Below are 20,482 nucleotides of genomic sequence, written 5' to 3'. Positions count from 1 at the left end.
ATTTCTGAATCAGTTCACAATTTCAGAGAATAACAGCCACATAACTGCTTGTGTAAAAATATAATGCAGGTGTTCTTCAAGGTTTTTGCCTGAGCTCGAAGCCAAGCTGTATTCTGACGAAATAGAAAGAACTACAGTATGCATACGATTTGAACTGAGAGTACTTTGTATGAATAGCATCACCCTGAATCTAATCCTAGGCTTTAGCTGAATGCCTGATGCTAATTCTTGTTGCCAGTAAGGAGAGTGCTCCACTATGTAGCACTGCACTTCATCAATTTGAGGGCAAATTCCAAATTTTTGAAAAGTCATCATGAGGAAAACAAAATGTATAAGTGGTATTGGCTTCAATGTAGTCCCTTTCTAAGATGTGTAAGTTGAATCGAAAATTGTAGCTGTGGGCATTGGTTGTGCATGATACCTTGGTGTGTAGTTATAGTTGTTATGTTACAAATTTCTTAATTTAATGCCCCATCACCTTCTCCTGACAGGCTTATTTTGAAAATGATCACTGGGTTCGATACTTCCTGCATACTGGACACCTAACCATAGCAGGTTGCAAGATGTCAAAATCTTTAAAAAACTTTATAACTATCAAAGACGCACTGAATGCAAATACAGGTAATCAATGTCCATTGTCTCAGTCACTGTAACTCACTTAGTCTCTCCAGTAACAAATAGAATTGTCCAGCCTTCTCTTCAAGACAGGTACATTGGGAGCTATTAAGGGCTGTGTGCGAAATTTTATATGCGGTTTTGCTAAAGTGCTTTGTCACGATATTTGGTGCCAGTCAAGCAAACTCATGTTCATCCTTGTAATAGATCAGCACTTTGATATTTTTGAAACTTGCTAATATAAGTGCATAGGAGCAATACCATCTGCAAATTCTCCTCCAACTCATGCACTATTCTGACTTGAACCTACTTTCCAGTTCCTTCATTGTTGATGGGTCAACATTCTGGAACTCCCTAACAGCACTGTGGGTGTTTTTACAAAACATGAACTGCAGTAGTTCTCAAGGATGACTCAGCAGTGCTTTCTTAAAGTTGCTCTTATCAGTGAAGCTCAGATCCCATGATTACGTATAAAAAAAATTGTGTAATGACTTTCTTCCAGTTGCTTTCAAGTTGCTGGTGAATATTTACTGTCAAGACTTGTGTGTAAAGTGGGCGGCATGGTGGCACAGTGGTTAGCACTGCTGCCTCACAGCGCCAGAGACCTGGGTTCAATTCCCGCCTCAGGCGACTGACTGTGTGGAGTTTGCACATTCTCCCCGTGTCTGCGTGGGTTTCCTCCGGGTGCTCCGGTTTCCTCCCACAGTCCAAAGATGTGCAGGTCAGGTGAATTGGCCATGCTAAATTGCCCGTAGTGTTAGGTAAGGGGTAAATGTAGGGGTATGGGTGAGTTGCGCTTCGGTGGGGCGGTGTGGCCTTGTTGGGCCGAAGGGCCTGTTTTCGCACTGTAATGTAATGTAATGTGATGTAAAAAAAAGATTAGTTGAGCAAAGTGGCACAGTGGCAAGGCTCTTGAAATTGTGATAAAATACCGTCTTTGGAAGGAAAGATGTTGCTGAGGAAACAAATAAAATGCCAGTCGGCAGTACTGGTTCTTCTCAAATGTATCATTACAGGTACATTTGATTTATTCACGAATGATATGTCATGTGCTGAAATTATGCGGTAAGCTACCATTAAATTTCCCATAAAATTCTCAATAATCTAAGAGTAGCTGTTGAGGAAATTATAAAGTTTTGTTTCATAACTGGCTTGTACTTCTCAATCTAGTGTCTCTGGTTCTGTGCTGTCATGGTGTGACTGATGTTATTTGCTTGTAGGTCGACAGCTACGCCTAGCATTTCTCATGCACTCCTGGAAGGACACACTGGATTATTCCAGCAATACCATGGAGTCAGCTGTTCAGTACGAAAAGTTCTTAAATGTAAGCTGGTCTTGTGCTGCCTCACCTGTTTGTAAAATAACCACGTGAATTTAGCTCTCCTCTGATAGATGGTATGTTGGGAATTGCAGGCTTTCCTAAATAAGGTTTTAAGGCTGAGTATCAAACCATTCAAAGTCAGATGAAGCTCAGGCCAAGAGCAAAATTCTCATTACACTGTTCAGTTGATTGTTCTGCCGTGAGAAGGTTTGTAGCTCGGGTGCTCGTTGTTGTGGTTCTGTTCGCCGAGCTGTTCTGCCTAGTCAGATACAGACCTTTGAGATGTGGCTCAGCTGAGTAGCTACCAAAATTACTTAAAAGAAGATAAACAAGTTCAACACAGGTGGCGAGGATAGCATTTTGTCTCTGTATCGTGCAGGTAATTGACATGCAAATCCTGGGATGCTAAAGGTTTATTCATGGTTTATTCAGTGAAATAGCATAAATTGATGAGCAATATTCTAATCCATCTTCCAGAACTTGGTCCATAGTCTTACAAGCTACATCACTTCACTTCATATTAGAAAAATATAAGATTGTTAGGAGTCTTACTTAAAAGGTACATGGAGTTGAATCTTATGTCAAGAACCCCTAAGAATCTTAAATGATTCAATACGTTCACTTCAGATACAACTCTATGTACCTTTTTTAGGTAAATTGAGAGTTTCTACCTCTGCCACTGAACCAGGGAATGATTTCCAGACACACTTCACCTCCGGGTGAAAAAGGTTTTCTTCATGTCCCCTCTAATCCTTCTAATGGTCATCTTAAATCTGGGCTACCTGGTTCATGATTTCTCTGTTCGGGGCACCCAAGCTTCTCTAACCAGTCCATCAAAGTTCCTTGATATTTCGTGCATCTCAATTTAAGTCATCGGTGAGTCTCCTCTGTTATCAGTAATACAGCCCTAGCCTAACCATTCTTTCCTCATACCTGCAATTTTCATGGCCTGGCAACATTCTTGTATCTTCCTAACTTACTGTCTCCACTATAATTATGTTAATCCAGTAAAATGTGAGCAGAACTGTACACAAAATTTGAGCTATGGCCTAAACAACGTTTTGTCCAGCAGTACATCTCTGTTTTTGTATTCAGTACCTATTGCAAGAGAGGAAAGCATTCCACATGCTCTCTTTACCACTTATCCATCTGACCTGCCACATTCCAGGACCTGTGAACATACATTCCAAGGTCTCTCACTCCCTCTAAGTATCCTCCTGTTTGTCGCATAATCCCGAGTTTTGTTTGCCCTCCCCGAATATATTACCTCACATTTCTCCAAATTGAATTACATTTGGCCTCTTTCTCACTCCCTCATCTAAACTATCAGTATCAATGTGGGATTAGCATAGGATGTAGGAGCAGAAGTAAGCTATTTGGCCCTTTTGAGTGTGCTCTACCATTCAAAGAGATCTTGGCTAACCTGACCAACTCCATGTTCTTGCCTTTTTTCCATAACTGCCAATTGTCTTACTGATTGAAAATCCATGATTATACTTATCATCCCATCTTGACAGCCCTCTGCAGTGAATTTCATAGATCGACTATGATTTGAGAGAAGGAAATCCTGCTCATCTTTGTTCTCAAGGGATGAATCCTTAGTCTGAGATTATGCCCTCTGCTCCTAGGCTCCCCCACAGTGGGGAAGTAACCTTTCCACATCTACACTGTCCAGACCCCGAAGAAACATTTATGTTTTAATCGGGTCACCTTTCAGCCATCCTCTTCATGACCAGCTATCTGACCAGTTTGTCATCTGCAGCTTTTCCAGTAATGCTCTAACTTTTAAGTCTAAATAATTTTGGAGTTTGCACATTCTTCCTGTGTTTGCGTGGGTTTCCTCCGGGTGCTCCACTTTCCTCCCACAGTCCAAAAATGTGCAGGTTAGGTGAGTTGGCCATACTAAATTGCCCATAGAGTTAGGTGAAGGGGTAAATGTAGGAGAATGGGTCTGGGTGGGTTGCTCTTTGGAGGGTCTTGTTGGGCCGAAGGGCCTGTTTCCATACTATAAGTAATCTAGTCTGATCTAATATATGCAACAAACAACAAGGGACTGAGCACTGAGCCCTGAAGAATTACACTGGAAATTGCTTTGCATTTGCAAAATTTATGATCCTTAGTTTCCTATTGGTGAGCCAATTTTGGATCCATTTTACCCCATTCCCTTTCACTCCATGGACTTTTACTTTTCTGACCAGTCTGTCATATTGTTACTAAAATCCATATAGACAGCTACCAGTGCACTACTTTCATAAGTACCTCCTTGTTACTTCTTTTAGAAATTCACTAACTTAGTTAAAGCTTCACTTCACAAAACCATGCTGCCTGTCCCTGATTTGGTCTGTAACTTTGGGTGACAGTTTATCCTGTCTCTCAGAATTGATTTCTAATAAGTTGTACATTATCAAAATCAAAATGACTAGCCTCTAATTCTTTGACCTACAGTATCTCAGTATATCTTGTAAACAATGGTGCAATATTCATAAACAGAAGAATGTAAGAACTAGGAACAGGAGTAGGCCACCTGGCCCTTCAAGCCTGCTCTGCCATTCAATAAGATCATGGCTGATCTTTTATGGCCTCCGCTCCATTTACCCAGCCTTTCACCATAACCCTAAATACCTTTATTGATCAAAAAATATCTATCTAAGCCTTAATAACATTTACTGAAGTAGTGTCAACTACTTCACTGGGCAGGGAATTCCATAGATTTACAACCCTCTCAATTCAGTTCTAAATCTGCTCTCCCTAATTTTGAGGCTATGCCCTCTTGTCCTAGTTGCACCTGCCAATGGAAACATCCTCTTTACTACTATCTTATCTATTCCCTTCATAATTTTATATATTTCTGTAAGATCCTTCCTCATTATTCTAAATTCCAATGAATATAATCCCAGTCTACTCAGTTTCTCCTCATAAGCCAACCCCCTCAACTCCAGAATGAACCTAGTGAACCTCCTCTACACCCCCTCTAGTGCCAGTACATCCTTTCTCAAGCGAGGTCAAAACTGCATGCTGTACTCCAGATATGCCCTCACCAGCACCCTGTACAGCTGCAACATAACCTCGTTGCTTTTAAACTCAATCCCTTTAGCAATGAAGGACAAAATTCCATTTGCCTTCTTAATTATCTATTGCACCTGCAGACCAACCTTCTGTGATTCATGCACAAGGAGACCCAGGTCCCTCTGCACAGCAGCATGCTGCAATTTCTTACCATTCAAGTAATACTCCTTTTTACTGTTATTCCTACCAAAATGAATGACTTCACATTTATTAACATTGTATTCCACATGCCAGAACTTTGTCGACTCACGAAGTACCTATGTTCCTCTGCGAGGTTTCACAGTCCTCTGCCACACTTCCTACTGTCATCTGCAAACTTTGACATATTACACGTGGTCCCCCATTCCAAATCATCTGTAGTTATAAATAATTGAGGTGCCAACACTGATCCCAGAGGCACACCACTAGTTACTAATTGCCAGCCAGAATAGCACTCATTTATCCCCACTCATTGCTTCCTGTTCGTCAACCAATCCTCTATCCATGCTAATACTTTACCCGTAACACCATGAATCTTTATCTTATGCAGCAGCCTCTTGTGGGGCACCTTGTAGAAGGACTTTTGGAAATCCTGGTACACCACGTCTACTGGGTCCCTACTGTCTACTGTTTTCATAATGTCTTCATGGAATTCCAAAAGATTAGTTAAGCATGACCTGCCCTTTATGAACCCATACTGCCTTTGCCCAATGGGACAATTTCTACCTAGATTCCTTGCTATTTCTTCCTTGATAATAGACTCAAGCATCTTCCCCGTTATAGAAGTTAAGCTAGCCAGTCTATAATTCCCCGTCTTTTGTCTTCCGCCTTTTTTAAACAGTGACGTCACATTTACTGTTTTACAATCTGCTGAAACTCTTCCCAGACATTTAGCTGTCTGGTATCTCTTGTCTATCTAGTGAAGATTCAAAAATAATCCTCGAACATCCATTATTTCATCCTTCATTTCCTCTAGTAGCCAGGGATACAATATTTTCAGCCGGGGGATTTATCCATCCTCAAGGATGTCAGTCTCCCCAGTACATCTCAGATTCTGCTAATATTTCACATTTCTCTTTAACTAGAATTTCTCCATCGTATGTTGCCTTTGTTAAGATGGACAAAATGTGAATAAAGAATCCAGATCTCACCTTTTTGCAGCCATCCTCAAGTTACATCTTTTACACTTTCTTTAGTTATCTTTTCGCTCTTAATATACTGAAACAATCTTTGAGATTTCCTTGAGTTTATCTGCTGATATTTTGTCATTTTTCTCTTTGCTTTCCTAATTTATTTTTAATTCACCCCTGTACTTTCTACACACATCTAGGCTTTTCTACAATACGAGGCTTTTTCAATAACTGCTATAAGCTTTCGTTTTCAACTTTATCTTACCCTATATTCTGGATATGGAGGGAGCTATAGATTTGGAAATACAGTACATTTTAGGGATCATAACAACATAGGAGCAGAGATTAGGCCATTTAGCCCATCAAGTCTGCTGTGCCATTCGATCATGGCTAATACATTTCTCAACCCCATTCTCACACTTTCTCCCCATAACCCTTGATCCCCTTGACAATCAAAAACCTATCTATCTCCATCTTAAATATATTCAGTGACCTGGCCACCACAGCTTTCTGATTCACCACTCTCTGGCTGAAGAAGTTTCTCCTTCTCTCTGTTCTAAAGGGTCTTCCCTTTACTCTAAGGCTATGATCTTGGGTCCTAGTCTCTTCTATCAATGGAAACACCTTCCCAACATTAGAGACCCCCCCCCCCCCATCCTTCTAAACTCCATCGAGTACAAATCCCAGAGTCCTCAAACGTTCCTCGTATGTCATGTGTGCACTGTGCTTGAAGAACCTTGAATGCCTCCCATTAATTTTCCTTCAAGTGCTTGTATCTAGTTCATCTTCGCCAGATCACCCCTCAGCTTTGCAAAATATGTTTTCTCCCTATTGAGAATTTTTATTCCCATTCTGTCTTTGGCCTTTTCTATCATGATGCGAAATCTAACTGTAATATGATTCCAGTCTTCAAAATGGAGACCCACTGCTCCTTCTTTGACTTGTCCAGCCTTCTTTCCTAAAAATAAAACTAAAATTGTACCTTTTTATATTTGGGTTGGTTACATGCTAATTACAAAAATTCTTTTGAATGCTGTTCAAGAATTTTGTGCCCTGTGGTCCTTTCATGATGTTCATGTCCCAGTTGATATTAGAATAGGTGATTTGTATCTATTTTTTATATATGTTCTTCCACCTCCTCCCACTATTTGGGGGTCTGTAGTACACGTTGAGTAGCATGGGTACCCCTTTTGTTTTATTTCTGAGGTCAACCTATATGGACTAATTTGATAGTTCACAGCTGTAATCGATTTCCTCATCAAGAATGCTACATCTCCAAGGGCGACTTGTGGCACAGGGCTAAAGTTCCTTTGTCTGAGCCAGGAGGCCTAGGTTCAAGCCCCATCTGCTCCAGAAGTGTGTCATAACGGAACAGGTTAATGAAAAATATCTGCTACAGCACCACCTTTTTTTATTGTCCCCCATTATTCTGCCTCAAAATCCTCTATATCCAGGGATATTCTTTTAAGCCAAGTTTCCATTATGTCAATGATAACACATTCCCATTTCTGTCTGTCTGTCCTCGGCTCATTGTTTTGAAGGAGGGTTAACTCTACCTGAAACATTAACTCTGCTTTCTCTCCACAAAAGCTATCAAACCTGTTGAGTTTTTCCAACAATGTCTGTTTTGTTTCTCAGCTCACAGGGTTTATTTGCATGCCCATTGTAGTTACAGATGAACCTGTAGACCTGCCAAATTACTGTGCTGCTTCTGTCTTTCAAACATACCAATTTTCTGCCTCTCACTTCCTGCCTTGAATTGGCCCTACCTCAATCAGCCCTCTGGTTCCCTTCCCCCCGCACAGCCCCCACTCTCTCTGCTCCAACCACAATCTCAGCATCAAACCAGTGGATAAAGGGGGGTGTAGTGGTAGTTTGGCACACTAACCTCTACACCGCTGAAGCCAGGTGCCAACCTGAAGTCACCTCCTCCTACTGCCCTCTCGACCACAACCTCATGCCCCATCACCAAACCGTCATCTCCCAGACTGTACACAACCTCATCACCTCAGGGGATCTCCCACCCACAGAATCCAATCACATAGTTCAGGAACCCTGCACTGTCCAGTTCTACCTCCTACCCAAGATCCACAAGCCTGACTACCCCAGCTGATTCACCATCACAGCTAGCTCCTTCCCCACTGAGTTCATCTCCACATCTCTTGATACTGTCCTATCTACCCTGGTCCAGATACTTCCTATCTATGCTTAGAAGACCACCCATGCCCTCCACCTCCTCCAAGACTTCCGTTTCCCTGGGCCCCAACGCCTCATCTTCACCATGGACATCCAGTCCCTCTATACCTTCATCCGCCATGACCAGAATCTTCAAGCCCTCCGTTTCTTCCTCCCCCGATGTCTCCACCAGTACTCTTCCACCGACACTCTCATTTGGCTGAACTGGTCCTCACCCTCAACAATTTCTCCTTCGAATCCTCCCACATCCTCCAGCCAAAAGGGGTACCCATGGACACCTGCATGGGCCCCAGCTATGCCTGCCTCTTTGTCAGTTACGTGGTACAGTCTATCTTCTGCAGTTACACTAGCACCACTCCCCATCTCTTCCTCCACTACATTGATGACTGCATCGGCGCCACCTCGTGCTCCCGCGAGAAGGTTGAACAGTTCATCAACTTCACCAACACATTCAACCCCAACCTTAAATTCAGCTGGACCATCTCTGACACCTCCCTCCCCTTCTGGACCTCTCCATCTCCATCAAAGGTGACCAACTCATCACTGACATTTTCTACAAACCCACTGACTCCCACAGCTACCTGGATTATACCTCCTCCCACCCTGCCTCCTGCAAAAATGCTATCCCTTATTCTCAATTACTCCACCTCCGCTGCATCTGCTCCCAGGGGGACCAGTTCCACCACAGAAAACATCAAGTGGCCTCCTCCTTTAAAGACCGCAGTTTCACTTCCATATGGTTGTTGATGCCCTCCAGCGCATCTCATCCACATCCCGCACCTCCACCCTTGAATCCCACTCCTCCAACCGCAACAAGGACAGATTCACCTCCCCCAGGTCCTCACCTTCCACCCTACCAACCTCCGCATAAGCCGCATCATCCTCTGCCATTTCTGCCACCTTCAAACGGACTCGGCCACCTGGGATATATTTTCCTCCTCATCCCATCTGCTTTCTGCAAAGACCATTCCCTCCGCGACTACCTTGTCAGGTCCATGACCCCCAACAACCCACCCACTCTCTCCTGGCACCTTCCCCTGTCACCGCAGGAATTGCCAAGCCTGTGCCCACATCTTCCCCCCTCACCTCTGTCCAAAGCCCCAAAGGAGCTTTCCACATCCATCAAAGTTTCACCTGCACTTCCACACATGTCATTTACTGTATCCACTCCACTGAGGCCATTCAAGTCCTGGGCCTCGTCCATCGCCACTCCCTTACCATCGTGCCTGAAGAAAGAATGCCTCATCTTCCGCCTCAGGACCCTCCAACCCCATGGCATCGATGTGGATTTCACCAGTTTCCTCATTTCCCCTCCCCCACCTTACCCCAGTTCCAACTTTCCAGCTCAGCACTGCCCTCATGACCTGTCCCACCTGTCCAGCTTCCTTCCCACCTATCCTCTGCACCCTCCCCTCCAACCTATCACCATTGCCCCTAGCTCCATTCACCTATTGGGCTCTCAGCTACCCGCCCCAGCTCCACCCCTCTACCATTCATCTCCCCACTCCAGAGGCTCCCAGCCTCATTCCTGATGAAGGGCTTTTGCCCAAAATGTTGATTTTCCTGCTCTTCAGATGCTGCCTGACCTGCTGTACTTTTCCAGCACCACACTCTCAACTCTAATCTCCAGCATCTGCAATCCTCACTTTCGCCGAGTTTACACTCCCTCCAACAGCCCTAGCCAGTCTCTCTGTGAGGATAATTACCCCAGCATGCTCAAATGTAGACCATACCGTGTGTACCGGTCCCACATTCCACGACCCAGTCTGACGGCCTCAGAAATTTAATGTCCTCCCTCCTATACAGAGTTTCCAATCATTTGTTCAATTACTCAGTTTTCCTTTTTTCTACAGTGGGACTGAAGAGGGCCCAGGACAGAGGGATACAGAGGTATTGTGGACATTACTGGTAACAGTTACAAATGAAGGTAATGCCATCAGCTTTAGAAACCAGAGTGCCATGCGGTGCAGTTCAGGAGCGTAAAGGCAGAAGGGGAATAGGTATTGTGTGCTCCAGATACTGGACCAGCAGCATCAGCAACAGGACACATTATTTCTATCCCTACGCTGACTGAAAGTAATCCTGAGATTACTGCTTTAGAGATCCTACTTTTCAATTTCCTTCATAGCTTCCTAATGCCTGGTTTCAAGGTTTTCTCCCGTTTCCTACCTAAATCATTAGTGCCAATGTGGACTACACCTCTGTTCGTTCTTTTTTTTCATATATCCATAAGTGCTCTTACACACAACTGAATGGTGAAGTGGGGGTGAAAGAAAATCAGTCATGGCTTTATTTTCATTATTAACCATCACCAGTAAATCACCACCAAGTTTTCAACTGAATAATTTATGTGCAAAGGAGAGGGGGAGGAAGCTAAATCAAAATGGAATCGGAAGGGTCTCTGGCTATTGATCAACCTCAGAAGAATGTACTACAGCTGCTCCTTGATCTCCTCGACTCTGACATTGTGGGGGTGACATACCGTCCTGGAGTCATGTTTTCTTCCAAGAAGTGCCTGTCTGTTCCCGTGGTTAATGAGTCTCCTATTGATATTGCTCTTTCACTCTTCTATCTTCGGCCCTGCATGCGGGTGTCACAAGCTTGGATCTGATTGATCCCTCAACAGAGTTCAATGTCCTCGGCAGTATCCACAGCGGAAATCTGATTTGTAAGTGGATTCCTGCATTACCTGCCTGATTATTTTGCATTGCATGCAGTCACCCATTCCCTTTCTGCTTCTGGACCACAATGCATGGAACTCTGGTTTCTAAAGCTGGTGGCATTACCTGCATATATGATTGTTACAATAATGTCCACAAATTTCCGTGTACTACAGATTGCGCATTCCACAAGATTGGCTTACCATGTCATGCCTCAGCATTACTTAATTTATGGTCATTTTATTTTATGTTTATTTTTTTTAAATTTTTTTTTTATTAACCCCCACACTACCGCTTAACTGCGGTAGTGCTTAACGCTTCTGTTTATTTCTCTTTTTTTTAACCAATTTACAGGGAGAGGAGGACAAACCTCAAATGTCATTTTATTTTACTTGACCATAACTTATTGAACCTTATAACTATTGATAAACCTCACTAATGACTCGGTAGTTATTCATCAACCAATCAACTCTTAACTTTCCCATGACATCACTGACATTATTTCCCAATCCAGTGGAGCTCCAGCTATCAGAGCCACCTCTTCTCTCATTGCTGTCCTTAAAATAAATATAGTTGGCCCAAACTATCCTTGGTCAAATCTGACACACATAGCAAATGAGAGTGAATACTTGGGTGAGAACTTGAACATTCAAGGCTGTGGGACTAGTGTTGGTGGTGGTGAATGTTTGGTGGTATGGACTCAATGAGTCAAAGGGCCTCTTCTCTCATATATGATTCTAATGAGAGGTTAGTCAATCAACTTAGTCTTCCGGTGATTTCATTGTTCACTAGTTTCTTTCAAACTGCCTATGTCAGGGATCCACACTTGCCTGTTCCTCTAAGTGCTTCTGGTTGCCGGACGCAAGGTCCTTCTCTCACATGTCCCTCTAATTGTTGCTGATCTTTTTTCATGAAAATGTATCTGAAAGTACATTCCAGCAGTTCAAAGTTGAACATTACAAGGAATGCAATGAAATACATTGTTTCTCCATTGAGCATTTTGCGTTCTTTTGTGTGAATCCAATTGCAATTGTGCAAACGTGATATTTACTACAGTACATTCATTTTGCAATAAGTATAGAGCGCATGGAGTTCAATAAGTTACCAATCTATCAATTTACTATTATTGAAAAACCTTAGCTTATTTCTACAATTACTTCTGCAAGACTGGTTACCTGCAAACCTATTTTTAGGAGATCTATGCAGATTGACCGTGATAAGCTCATATTTCTACATATGTTTAAAAGTACTACTCTTTTCAGTACTTTACAACTGAAATGATGCTACACTCCTAATTTCTGCCACCTCATAAAAATCAGGGTACAATACTTTTTTGATATCTTTACTCATCAATAGTTGCCTGAGTACTACTTTGACTTTCTCTTTAATATCCAATGTGGCTGTAGAATTATTCATTGTCATTTATACTTCTTCATTGTTTCCTTTTGTAGCTTCCTTTCCTTAATCCTAGTGTTTCTTATGGTTATAGTTTGATTCTCTGCTAGTAAGCACTGTTTGACTAAAGTTGCAAAATGTCTAGTGAACAGGGTCGCAATGCAAGACATCCTACAGATTAATATCTCTCTCTTTGTTTTCCAGGAGTTCTTTCTGAATGTGAAGGATATTTTGCGGAGTCCCACCGATATAACAGGACAGTATGAGAGGTGGCAAGAGCAGGAGTTGACACTTAATAACCGGTCAGTATCAACTCGTGCATTGAGGATTGCATGGATCAGTACAATGATGCAGTTCAGAGAAGGACCTTTTGTAACTGTGTATTGCTAGGAGAGTAAATATAAAAAACTTGGTGAATAATGCAATGCATGGTGTGTATTGAACCACACTAACTTGAATATTCAGTTTTGATTCTCGTTTAACTGATTTCACCCAAGGTTGTAATTAAACTTGGTGATCCTACATTTCATGCATTATTGAGTATTAACAATGTATTCACTGTTTTAGTTTATTTGATTCATTTTTTAGGTCAAATTTATTGGTATGTCTGTTGGTAATGGACATGAAATAACAGCTTGCCATACCATGAAGTGCCCCCACCTACATTTTGTTTCAGGTTTATGAAAGTCCGACTTACGACATGTTCCCATATTACCCATATTGACCCATGCCAGGGTCTCATATTTTGCCCTTAATAATACTTTCATTTACTGAACTGTTTGTTCTTTATTGGTATGTAGTGTCCATCCCCACAAAGTAAAAGTTTTTTTTAATGAATGGAAGGGAAGAGTCCTCAGTTTTGTTCGGATGAGTTTCACCACCATCGGAGTGGGTTAGATGCACTTTTCAATTTGAAGGATAGGACTGTAAGCTTGAACAACTTGATTGAGTGGTAAATGCACTACACAACTGGACTCTGACAATTAGCCATATCTACCAACAGCCTTCTATCAGATTACAGCTTTTAGATCCTCAACTCTCCTGAGCTTTGCAATAATTTTCTCCATGTATTGTTTAGGGTACACATTTGTTCTTTATGTTAAGTTTGTTTCTGGTAGGTCACAGTAAACTGTAAGAGCTTATCTTTATGAATGACCAGTACTGTCAATTAGGACTCCATACTTCAGGACATCCAATATTATCCTCAAAGCTGACTCCCGAATTCCCTTATTTTCCCCCCCCTCTCAAATTGTGTGCCACGGTTTTGGTATGTTGGTATGCAGGAGTTGAAGAGTCTTAGATTGTTAGCCATAATTCTGTAATTTACTTGGAAACAGTGGATAAGAGTATAATATTGCACACCATACTGCATCATTGCCCCCACACCTCCCATCTCCAATGCTTCCCTCTAATAAGACATAAAACATAAATTGTACCTCTGCAGAGATATGGTTTTAGATGTCTTCATGTGGTAGGTAGTTCAGGAAATGCCTGAACCTAAGTTTTTGTTGTACAACTCGATGACTCTAATCCTGTTTTTTATGGCATGTATGTTTATCTTGTCAGTTTTCTTTTTAATTCAGTTTTGGGGGAATGGGGCGTAGAAGGGAAGGGAAATCATGGGATCCTTAGAAATTTCCTTCTTGAACCTGAAATCATCAAAGCCCTTACAAAAATGGTCAGTCCCATAGTGATATGGGTTCTTGTCAGACTGTACCTGTGGAGTCAATTTCTATTTCCATGTCCTTTACTCAAACAAAAATGACCCAAGTACTATTCGGCAATTCTATGCTATTTGTCTTCGCAATATTTATATGTGACTTTTAACTTCAAAAATACGCAAGATACTTTATACATAGAAATAAATAGGTGCAAAGCCAATGACATTAGGAGAAGCTTAAATCTTGGACAAATGGTTTGGTTTGATCTGTGGTCATAAAGGAGGAGGGAGAGATTTGGAGATTCAGCAGGAAATTCCAATATAAGGGTGCAGCCACCATTAATCCTGGAACCAATTTAAGTCAGGAAGACTGGGTGATAGGTTAGCCAGATTTGGTTTATGATAAGTTTATGAACAAAAGAGTTTGAGAAAAGCTGAAGTTCATGCAGAGTGGACAATTTAACATTTTCTAAAAGAGCAATGGAATAAGTCCAGTCTAGAAATGATAGAAATGGAGAAAGGTATCAGCATGAGTTGGGCTAGGATAGGGATGAACAGAAATAGATCTATACCTGCCCTGTCATGCCCTGTAAGAATGTTGATAGTTACGATGAGATCAGTGAAACTTTCGAGCACGTAGACCCAGTTTTCTTAATCTCTCCTCATTAACAATCCCAAGCATTACTCTAGTGACCATCTGTTTTACTCCCTCTATGGTAAATGAATCCCTCTTTGTACAAGGAGACTGAAAATATACACAATATTGCAGGTGAAGTCTCACCAACGTTCCGTACAACTCAACAAGGCATCTTTACTTCTGCACTGAAATCCCCTTGAAATTAATGCCAACCTACTTGCTTGTTGCATCCGCATCCTCTGGTAGACGAGGACACCCAAATCCATTTGGACACTCGTACTTCAAGTTTATTTTTAACCAACGTGAATAACTTCACACTTATTTACATTATATTCTGGTATGATTTAACCCATTCGCCTATCCAAGTCCTCTTGAAACGTCCTTACACCATTCTCACAATTTACTTCCTCTCCCAGTTTTGTGCAATCAGCAAATTTAGAAATAATATAATTGATCGCCATATCTAAAAGATTTGTATGGATTGTGAACAGTTGTGGACGTGGCACTGGCCCATGTATTGTACCATTGGGTAACAACTTGTTATCCTGAGAATGATCCCTTATTTCTACTTTCTCTTTATTGGCCAACTCTCAATCCATTCTATTATATTCTCCCCCCTATTTTCTTCCTTTGTAAATGGTGGTATTATAGTCGCTATCTTCCAGTCAGTGGGAACCTTTCCATAAACTATAGATTTACGATATCCACTAATGTACCCACTATCTCTGTTGTTACTTCCTTCATCAGTATGAATTCCATCTGGTACAAGAGATTTATCAGCTCTCAAATTTTTCAAATACAGCTTCTTTTCTAACATAATTTATTTTTGTTCTTCAGTTTTATAAGTCCCTTGATTGCCTAATATTTCCAGAAGATTTTCTGACATGAAGGCAGAAGCAAAGTAGCTGTTTCATTTCTTTACCATTTCACAATTTGCACTATAAAATCTCCTATCCTCACCTGTAATTTATGCTTGTTATTTTTTTCCCCTTTCATGTATCCGTAGAAGTTTTTATACTCCCCCTTTATGCACCTCATTAGCTTGCGTTCATATTCTATGTTCCCTTTCCTTATTGATTTGTTGGCTGACCTTTACTTGGTTCTAAATCTCTTCCAATCATCAGGCTGAATGCTGTATCTGCTATTCTTTTAAGCCGCTCATGCTTTTGGTGTTTCTGCCTTTTCAAGGATTGTTTAACTGTTGTAGACTTCGTAGTATTTCTTTAAATACTAGCCATTGCCTATCTACCATCAAATCTTTCAATGTATTTTCTCAATCAAAGTTAGTCAGCCTGTCCCTTATGCCCTCAGAGTTTCCTATGCTTAGATTTACGACCCTAGTTTCAGAATGAATAGAATGTTGCATTCAAGCTTAATATAAAATTCTATCATGTTTTGGTCACTGTTTTCCAAAGGCTCCTTTACAGCAAGGCCATTAATGAGTTCAACCTTACTACACAATACATAATCCAAAATAATCTAGTTGGCTCCTCAACGCACTGTTCGAGAAATCTTTCTTGTGCACATTCCATGACTTAATCCCTAGCAACATTCGTGCCAACTTGATTAACCTAGGCTGTATGCAAATTCGAGTTGCCACGATTATCCACATTACAAATGTCACAAATGTCCTGATTATAGCATGCCCAAAATTAGTACTACAGTTTTATTTCTATAATAAACTCCTCTCCCCTTCAATGTTTGCTATCCCTTGCTGTTTCTTAGCTCCACCCAAATTGAATCAACATTTTTGATCCTCCAGTCAAAGGCTTTTTCTTATTAATGTGTCAATGTCATCCATAATTAGGAATGCCACCCCATCATCGTTTTCCCTTTTTGCTTACTACTCCTAAATTAGACCGCATTTGAATATTCAATTCCCAATCTTGGTCAGCCTTTCGCAAAGTCTCTAATTATTTAAACTCTTAAATAATTTCCATTTACTTCCTTTTGTGCATCATCAACCTTCTTGTGAATGCTACACATATTTAGGTGGAGTGCTTTTAATCCAGCCCTTTTAATATTCTCCATTTGGATTCTATATGATGCTTGCCATTGATTCATCTATCTTCTTTCTAGATTTGCTGACTACTTTATTTTGCATCCCTTGAACCTAAGTCCCTCATAGGTTCTCAGTCCCCTACCAATCTAATTTAAACCGTCCACGACAGCACTAGCAAATCTCTTTGTGAGGATGTAAGTCCCAGTCCTGCCAAGATGCAGCATGACGATTTTGTACTCGGAACTAGCCCCAATTCTTCAGTTAGCTGATTCTCACTTTTCTACACCAATTTTTCAGCGTTGTGTTCAATCGCTCCATTCTCCTGGTTCTGTTGTTACGAAGATGTGGGTGTACCGTACCTTTAAGAAAGTTAAAAGCTAGCAGAACTACCTGACACAGCACCAATTGTTCTAAGGTAACAATGTAAATTTGGTAAGCTAGGTTGCTTGGAGATGACAAAGCAAATTCAAATTAGGCCAATCAGTTTAAATTATACCCCGAGAAATACCAAACTCCAATCAAATTTGAATTTAGTATATTAACAATATTAAAAGCCGATTATTGTGGGTGTAAGACAGGGAAAAATTGAACAATTGGATGAGAACTGCCAAGCCATCAGCATGTACAGACTGCCCGGAAAATAGCTCTCCTAAAGGTACCTTTATCGATCAGTGACCTGTGAAATAGAAATCCTTAAGAAGAAGAAAAGAAGACAGAGGAAGATCCAGAGAGAAGATTCAACAGCTGGCTGGTTTTGAAATTTGAATTTTTGGTAAATCTTAATCCGGGGATTTTATCAGACTAGTATTGTAGAAGGGGAAGGTAAAAGATAGGTTAGAAAAGGACTTGTATATAGTTCTTAGTTATTGTCTGTTGTACTTTAAGAAATAAAGTTCTTCATTTTTATTCTAAGTAGTGACCTTTGGGATAGTTCTTGGCCTCTTCAATTTTCACAGATTACCACACGGGGTAAATCTTTTCTGTGTTAAAGGTTTAAATTAGCAGGGTGGTTTACCCCCATGTCATAATACTGTGTTCACCAGCATGTGGGACTGGGAATAATCCTGATCTTTCGATGTCCTGCTTTCAATCTCCTTCCTAGCTCCCTGTAATCTACTTTTGGGATCTCTTTCCTTTTCCTATATAAGTCATAACTACACAAATGGATTACAACTTCTGAATGTTTCACCCTCCCACATAAGAATGTTCTTCAGCTGCTCCAATGCATCCTTGACCCTGACATCAGGCAATCAATGCATCATCCGAGAGTTATATTTGCGGCTGTATTAATGTCAGTTTATTCCTCTGACTGACTGAAGAATCTTCTATTAGTACTGCTCAATAACTTTTCTTCCTCCCCCTCTGGAGTTCGTGAGACAAATGGTATAACAGCAACAATATCCCTATCTTTGAACTGCAGTCTGTTCTGATCAGCTTTCCGAGCAGCTCAGACAAAACAATTTGATGATGAAATGATGAAAATCATTTGAATAATAATCAGGTTTTCTAAACCTACAACAGCTGTGTAATTAAAATGTAAGCATATTATGAAGTTTTGTGCATCAATATGTGAGTTTATAAATGAATGTGTGGCCCTAGAATGTGGCATTTTTGAACATACTATTTAAACCAACCAAGACTATCTTCCCTCAGCATTGCCTTTCAGCTTTATTTAGGTTAACTACTTGTCTCATTATTTCAGCCACCAGCACACTTCTGAATGGAATTTCCACAATGTGGTATTTATAGGTGCTTGAATCATGCCTTTCTCTAACAGAATTGGTTTCCTAAGCCTTTTTCTCATGATTTGAATTCTATAGTCACATCTCAAGAATTGAATAATGTACTTTTCACAGTTATTTCAAATGGAAAGGTACATGTAAACCAGTTTACTGTACTTGTACACAAATACTTTATTTTTAATTACAGCTTTTATGAGAAAAAAACAGCTGTGCACAAGGCACTGTGTGATAACATTGACACCCATACTGTAATGGAAGAGCTGCGTTCCCTTGTGAGCCAATGTAACACATACACTGCAGCAAAGAAAAGCAACAAACAGTTACCAAATCGGATGCTGTTGAGGAGCATTGCATTGTATCTCACTGAGATGCTGAAGGTGAGATGGGGAAACACAATGTAACGCTGGTTACTCCCACAAATATCTGTTCCTTGAGTAAAGTATTGCACATTTGTAAATCTTAACTAAAAACAGAATATGTTGGAAATGTGTAGTAAGTCTGATGACATATCTGGGGAAAGAGAAATAGAAGATGTTTCAGGTCTGACAAAGACTTGTCAATCTGAAACATATATGCTTTTTCTCTCTCCATGGATAATTCCTAGATCTGCTGAGCATTTCCAGTATTTGCTATTCTTTACCATGTAATTCTTCACTATCTGATTCTTCCATTCTAATACTTTGATAACCATGTTAGTTTTTTTTCCAATTCCTATTTGAATTTCATCAATAAATTGCCAAATGTTTGATTTTTTTTAAACTTACTAACTTCTGAAAATAAGCAGCCTGCACCAATAAATTTCTTCAGAGCTGCCACCCACAACGGTCTCCTCATACTTGACGTGTAAGGTTTGTTTTTAACCTGTTTTGCATATTTTTTTTCCCCCCCAGTTTTCCCTGCTTCTGCCAAAGGCACTTGACTGCTTCTAGATTAGCCAACCACAGAGGCCTGGTTATACTGAAACCTGGCCTAAATGACCAATCTGCATGTGTGTCCCTCGACAGGAGTGAACATGGCGATAATTCTTCCAAAAAAGTACTGATCCATGGGTGGTGATACAGTCAGTTATAATCAGAGCATTCATATATAGAGTGAATTTGCACAAGATGGTGAAGTAACCAACAAGAGGAAAAAACATACTGAATCTCCTCTTCACCAATCTGCTTGCTGCAGGTGCATCTGTCTATGATAATATCATGTGACCACTACACAGTGTACTATGGATAATGATCAGGAGTAGAATTTTCCACATTATAGCCACGGTGCTGTTGCAAATTCTACCAGTACAATTATAGTCCCTGCTAAGTTTCAACTAATTCACAGTATTTGTATGCTTGTGGGCCAGTGTTGTACAAGGCATTCAAAATACTAGTTGATCTAACTATACCTATTCCTTTCATTGAAGTGTATAATTGCTTCAGATCTAATTGAAGAATTGTGCTTATAAGGTGTAAGCAGGAAAAACTTTTAATTATCAGGCTTTGTTGATCGACCTGAGAGTGGGAAAGAAAACTATAAGCTTAATTGCCTCATTGTTTTCTCCTATCTATAAATCAGATCTTTGGAGCAATAGAGGGTGAAGAACCAATTGGATTCCCTGTTGGAAGAGGCAGCCAGAGTTTAAATGTAAGTATTTGCACAGGCTATATTTCTTATAAAAGAATCTGCAAAGTCTCCTTTACCATTTTGCTTCCACATTGAAGTGTATTATAACTCAAGCAAAGTGATACAGTTGGAGGCTGCTGATACTGTACTTTGATATCGTATAACAAGAAAAAAAATGAACGTTTGATCGCTCATATATAGAAACTTCCATTGTGTTGCAATCATCAAAGCACTCGGCAGCTGTTTAGTTCTTTCCAAGTGTAGTCTTTGATGGGGAAAGTAGCAAGAAATTTGTGTTTAAATGCTACACCTCAACAAATCATTGGTCAGATCATATTTGGAACATTGTGTTCAGTTCTGGGCATCTTATTAAGGAAGGATGTTAAATCCTGGGGAGAGTTCAAAGGAGATTTATTAGAATGATACCCAGAATGAAGAATTTTAGATACAAGGAAACATTAGAGAAATTGGGCT

At 40.6% G+C, this 20,482-nt stretch overlaps 1 protein-coding gene and 1 long non-coding RNA gene across 5 annotated transcripts in view; one reads left to right on the top strand and one right to left on the bottom strand.

Moving 5' to 3' along the window:
• The window catches only part of LOC122557915, a 98,094-nt gene that overhangs the window by 31,537 nt on the left and 46,075 nt on the right, over positions 1-20,482 (bottom strand). The window lies entirely within an intron of this gene.
• Positions 1-20,482, top strand: part of cars1 (cysteinyl-tRNA synthetase 1) — a 205,681-nt gene that overhangs the window by 162,717 nt on the left and 22,482 nt on the right. For all 4 annotated transcript variants that reach the window (XM_043706117.1, XM_043706116.1, XM_043706118.1 and 1 more), the window contains 5 exons: positions 492-621; positions 1,836-1,939; positions 12,567-12,664; positions 18,591-18,780; positions 19,961-20,029. In XM_043706117.1, coding sequence (XP_043562052.1) covers positions 492-621; positions 1,836-1,939; positions 12,567-12,664; positions 18,591-18,780; positions 19,961-20,029 — 591 coding nt within the window. The remainder of the gene's footprint in view (positions 1-491; positions 622-1,835; positions 1,940-12,566; positions 12,665-18,590; positions 18,781-19,960; positions 20,030-20,482) is intronic.

Source organism: Chiloscyllium plagiosum, chromosome 16 (genome assembly GCF_004010195.1).
Source record: "Chiloscyllium plagiosum isolate BGI_BamShark_2017 chromosome 16, ASM401019v2, whole genome shotgun sequence".
Classification (NCBI taxonomy): Eukaryota; Metazoa; Chordata; class Chondrichthyes; order Orectolobiformes; family Hemiscylliidae; genus Chiloscyllium; species Chiloscyllium plagiosum.
Note: the sequence above shows the minus strand (reverse complement) of the source record. Positions and strands in the feature narration are given on the sequence as shown.